Below are 5,487 nucleotides of genomic sequence, written 5' to 3'. Positions count from 1 at the left end.
CGGCTGCCGCGCGCCTCTGCACCAGCCCCGCCGCTGCAGGCCCTGCAAAGCCCGGAGACCACGGTGCCTGTCCGCTGGAAGGCGCAGCCTTAGAATACATCTTTTCCCACAGCAGTAGGGGCTACCTCGGGGCGGTGGCCCACTGACCATACCCTCTGCTGACCCTAGACCTCAAATCTGGAGTCACCAGGGGTCCTGTTCCTGAAAGTTGCAAGAATGGGGGAGGAAGGTGTTAAGTCTCTTAAGTCTTACAGGGGTGGGAGGACCGGGGAGTAGGATGTGGTTTTCCCCCAATAATCAGACCTCCTAGACACATCCTCAACCCCTGCCCTGGGTGTGGAGTGGGTGGCTGAGTCTGGAGCCGGGAGGGTCTGTCACTCTAGGGTGGATGGGGTGAGGGCCCTAGCATGGGAACCTCACCTGCCCTGCTGAAGTCCTGGGTGCTGTAAAGACAGGGGCAGGCCTTCTGTCTCCCCACAGGCTCTGTTCACTTGCAGACACCATACAGAGCCTTCATTCATTCATTCATTCACAATGAACGTGGGGTGCCCCTGTGTAACAGACGTGGATCAAGACACCTGCCTCCCCAGACTCAGGTCAGCAGTGCCCCCAGAGATGATGATAAAGCTCAGATGAGATGCTTTAATGCAGTTACTGCAGGAAGAGGGAGCACAGAGCATCACCGTGGGTCCCCAAGCAATGGCTGCACCCCACATACCTGTGCTGACCTGCCCATATCCAGTGGGTACCCACCATTCATACGGCCGGTGTTTTCCCGGGCCTGCAGGCCCTGTGGGAGGCAGCACGGCTGGAGAGCCCAGCGCGTGTTTGCAGAGTGAGGCCTGCTTGTGGGTTGGCCCAGAGTTCAGGCTGTCAATGAGTCATAACCAGTAAGTCGGGCCCCAACGCCAGATAGGGCTGTGTGAACTGGGTTTCTTCAATGGCGACGGGCAAGCAGCATCCTCAGCCCGGTGTCCCCAGCACAGACGACCTCCCCAGACTCGGGACCTGCCTTTCCTCACAGCAGGCTGTGTGTGCATTTCCTGGTCTGGTGTGGTGTGTGCAAGGTTGTGGGCCAGCCCAAGGCAAGGGTGAGGTCAGGGCTGTCCCAGGACAGCTCCTCCTGCCATATCTGAGGTCCCTTCCCTTGTGGGCACATCCTCTGATCTAAGCAAATCCATTCTGCTCCCCAGAGTGAGGGCTGTAGACTTGCAAGAGGAAACGTGTTCCCAGTTCTTCTCTTTTCGTGCTGGGTGAGGTCCTCAAAACGGGTCCTGCACACTTCCTTCTGCCTTTGGAGGCCTGGGAACCCCTCACTGGCGAAGTGATTTCCCACGCTAGTGTAGAGGAGATGGGGCAGGGCGCTAGCTCTCACGTAGAGGAAGCCTCTGGTTCTGCCCTTGACTGCCCTGACCAGGCACCCACACACACAGCCACTGCCCACTTCAGCTTCTGCCAGACCCTCCTGGAGCACACGGTGTCAGCTGAGAGCATCCCCTGCCACTTGCCTGGGACACCTGGCACCAGTCTCACATGGCATGACTCCCGCAGCCAGAGGGCGGCCAGCAGCAGGCCAATCAAGCTCCTGCAGCAGCCCGGCACAGAGACCCCCCAGGTACCCACCCCCTCCACCCACCTCCATCCCTGCCCTCCCTCTCCACCACTCTCATTTTGCCTGCCACGCCCCTCCCCTGCAGGGCCGGCTGTACTCTGATCACTATGGCATGTACCACACAAGCCCCTCGCTGGGCGGCCTGACCCGGCCCGTGGTCCTGTGGAGTCAGCAGGATGTCTGCAAGTGGCTCAAGAAGCACTGTCCCCACAACTACCTCGTCTACGTGGAGGCCTTCTCCCAGCATGCCATCACCGGTACAGTGGGGCTGAAGGTGCTGTGGGAGTGGGGCTACCTGCCTCAGAGCATCTCCTTCCCACACTCAGCCTGCCTTTCTCTTGCTATTGTTTTCGTCTGTCTAGTTTCTTCTGTGAATCCACCTTCCCTCTGGTCTTCATCTCTGCAGAATCTGTCCTTTTTATCTCTTTGCCTTTCTTTCTGTGTCTCTTCCCATCTCTCTGTGCTGTCTTCATCTGGCTTTTCTCTGTTCCGTCCCTGCCTTCTGCTCTTCATCCTTTCCCTCTGCCTCTCTCCCTCTAATTTTCTTTATCTGTTTCACTGATTCTCTTTCTCCCTCTGAGTCTCGTTGTACCCTGCTTCCTCTCTCTCTCCTCCCTCTTTCTCTTTCAGTCCCTGCCTGTGCCTTCACTCAGTTTGTTGTTTGTTTGTTTCTGAGAAGGAGTCTCGCTCTGTTGTCCAGGCTGAAGTGCAATGGCACAATCTCGGCTGACTGCAACCTCTGCCTCCCAGGTTCAAGTGATCCTCCTGCCTCAGCCTCCTGAGTAGCTGGGACTACAGGCGCACACCACCAAGCCCAGCTAATTTTTATATTTTTAGTAGAGACGGGGTTTCACCGTGTTGTCCAGGCTGGTCTTGAACTCCTGACCTCAAGTGATCTGCCCTCCTCAGCCTCCCAAAATGCTGGGATTACAGGCGTGAGCCACGGCACCAGCCTTGCCTTGGCTCTTGATGCCTCTGTTGGCCTCAGCTCAGCCCCTCTTCCCTCTCCCCAGGCCGGGCACTGCTGCGGCTGAATGCGGAGAAGCTGCAGCGGATGGGGCTGGCCCAGGAGGCCCAGAGGCAGGAGGTGCTGCAGCAGGTGCTCCGCCTGCAGGTGCGTGAGGAGGGGCGGAGCCTGCAGCTGCTCAGCCAAGGTCAGTGTGAGGTGCCAGAGAGGCCTGGGGGCTGATGGAGAAGCCCCTCTGAGTGCGGGGTGGGATGACCTCAGGAGGGTGGCTGTGAGCCCCAATAAGGGCCCTAATGCAGATGATGCCGAAGACCCCCCCCCATCCTCACCCTCTTCCACCCCACAGCTTCCTTTGGGAAAATGTCCTAGCTGCTGCTGAGGCTTGAACCCAGACCCCAGCACTGTGACGGGAGTCCACGGCTAGGGAGGAGGCAGAACTGGCCCCGCAGCCCCTCTTGGACCCTGCAGGATGCCGGGGCGGTCCGGCTGGCCCAACGGACAGACAGGACCAGGATCACCACCTCCCGGCGCCTCTGGTTGGACATTCCAGGTCATGCCCTGGGGCTGGGTGGGTAGGGGCTGCTTGAGTGTGGCCCCACCTCCTGGGACCTGAGCCCAAGCCCTCCCCTGGTGCTGCTGGCAGCATGTGGGGCAGCTGCCTGGAGCCAGAGCCGGTTTGGATGTCCCCCCAGACTCCCAGGGAGTCTGTTTATTTACATTCCCCTCTCCACGTGATGTCCATCCCCCATCGCCTGCTGAGTCACCTGTCTGTCCACCCACCCAGCCCAGTTCTAGGCAGTTCCCCAGCACCTCCAGGTTGGCCCACACAGGTGCCATAAGTTGCCTTGGCTCCCTGTGGCTTGTGCCCTTGCCCCTGCTAGAGCCCAGCAGGCCCACCCATCATCTAGAGCAGTGGCCATCAGCACCTGCCAGGCACTTTCATCATTATTTATACATCCTCACCACACCCCCTCTATTCATGAGAAGAAAGCTGAGAAAGGCCCAGATTGACCAAGCACCAGAGACAAAATGTGGCACAACAAGGACCTCAGCCCTGTCCAGGTGGCTCTGTGCCCAGGGCCCAGGCTCAGCAGTGCTCCCTGCCCTATCTTTGGGAAAATCTTGCTTTTACGGTCATCCCCACTCCCGCCCTCAAGAACAAGGGCCTTGTGCGTGGGCTTTCCCATTGCCGCTTTCCCAAGAAGGCCTGTGAGGATTCAGGGGAGAGGCCTCTCCAAGGCTGCTTCCCCTACACCCGCCCAGAGACCCGAGCAACCCCTCTCTGGGTGGTTCAGGGCTGGTGCTGCCTGGCGGAAGGACAGTGAGGGCAGCCCTGGCCAGCCCCGCCCTCTTGCGCCTCTGCCCTCTCCCGATCCCCTCGGGGCTTCTGAAAATCTCAGGGACAGATGAGGCTGAGCCCCCAGTCCCCTCTGTGTGCTTTGAGCCTCCAGACTCAAGGCTGGTCACTGCGGGTCCCAGGTAGAATTTGGACAACTGGCCTGGCCGCTCCCCTCCCGTAAGCCCCCAACAAGGGGAGACCCTCATCCCTGCCCCTGTGTGGCTGCCCAAGTATTCTGCCTGCCTCCCACCATCAGCCCTCGCCCGGGATGCCCTTCCGCCTCTGCTCCCCTCCCTCCTCCTCTGTCTTGCCCTGGTTCACGCACGCCTGTCTCGTCTTCCTTGTTTTGTGCTCACTTTTTTATACTCTGACAAAAAAAAAATAATAATAATCAGAAATAAAGCTGGTTCCCAAGTGCTGGCCATGCTGCGTCTGCGAGAGGGCGTCTGGGCAGCTGCGGCCACGAGGGGGCAGTGGCGTCGCGCCCCGGAGAGGCGTCCGGGCAACCCCAGCGCAGAGGCTGGAAACAGGGCTCAAGCCACGCCCGCGCGCGGCCCCCAGTGCTGGACACGACGCCCGGCACGCTGGAAGGGACAGCCCAGACAGCACGTGAGGGTCCTGCGGCTGCCATGACAGAGGACCACCGAGGGGTGCTGAGAACAGCAGACACTCATTCTCTCACAGTTCTGGAGGCCGCAGTCCAAAATCCAGCTCTCCCGGGGCCTCCTGGGGAGACTCCTCGCCTCTCCAGCTTCCAGTAGCTGCCGGGAGAACTCGGGCTCATGGGCATTACCTGTCTCCACCTCTGTAATCAGATCACCTCCTCTTCTGTCTCTCAAATCTACCTCTGTCTCCCTCTTATAAGGATGCTTGGACTTAGGGCCACCTGGGTAGTACAGGATAATCTCCTCATCGCAAGATCTTTAATCACATCTGCAAATACCCTTTCCCAGTAAGATTCCATTCACACGTTCAGGGATAACACACGAACATCTGGCCAGGCGCGGTGGCCCATGCCTGCAATCCCAGCACTGTGGGAGACCAAGGCAGGAGTGTCGCTGGAGGCCCAGGAGTTCAAGACCAGCCTGTGCGGCATAGCAAGACCCCATCTCTACAAAAAACTTTGGAAACTAGCCAGGCATGGTGGCGCACACCTGTAGTCCCAGCTACTTGGTAGGCTGAGGCAGGAGGATTCCTTGAGTCCAGGAGTTCAAGGCACAATGAGCTCTGACCACACAACTGTACTCCAGCCTGGGCAACAGAGCAAGACCCTGTCTCAAACACACACAGATCACAGCACACACCCTGACACACACACACACACACACACACACACACACACAGAGCAATCAGACACATAAGAACTCAGAGGTTGGCCAGGCGCGGTAGCTCACGCCTGTAATCCCAGCACTTTGGGAGGCCAAGGCAGGCGGATCACGAGGTCCGGAGATCGAGACCATCCTGGCTAACAGGGTGAAACCCTGTCTCTACTAAAAATACAAAAAATTAGCTGGGCGTGGTGGTGGGCGCCTGTAGTCCCAGCTACTTGGGAGGCTGAGGCAGGAGAAT

General features: G+C 58.9%; 1 protein-coding gene across 1 annotated transcript in view; it reads left to right on the top strand.

The window, feature by feature from the left end:
- Positions 1–2,641: 2,641 nt before the first annotated feature.
- The window catches only part of ZNF512B (zinc finger protein 512B), a 21,224-nt gene continuing 18,378 nt past the window's right edge, over positions 2,642–5,487 (top strand). Inside the window, exon 1 of the mRNA XM_011992410.1 lies at positions 2,642–2,766. Coding sequence (XP_011847800.1) covers positions 2,667–2,766 — 100 coding nt within the window. The 5' untranslated portion in view covers positions 2,642–2,666. The remainder of the gene's footprint in view (positions 2,767–5,487) is intronic.

The sequence above is a fragment of the Mandrillus leucophaeus genome, unplaced genomic scaffold (assembly GCF_000951045.1).
Source record: "Mandrillus leucophaeus isolate KB7577 unplaced genomic scaffold, Mleu.le_1.0 Scaffold41, whole genome shotgun sequence".
In the NCBI taxonomy this organism is placed as follows: domain Eukaryota; kingdom Metazoa; phylum Chordata; class Mammalia; order Primates; family Cercopithecidae; genus Mandrillus; species Mandrillus leucophaeus.
This window is presented reverse-complemented; position numbering and strand designations above follow the sequence as displayed.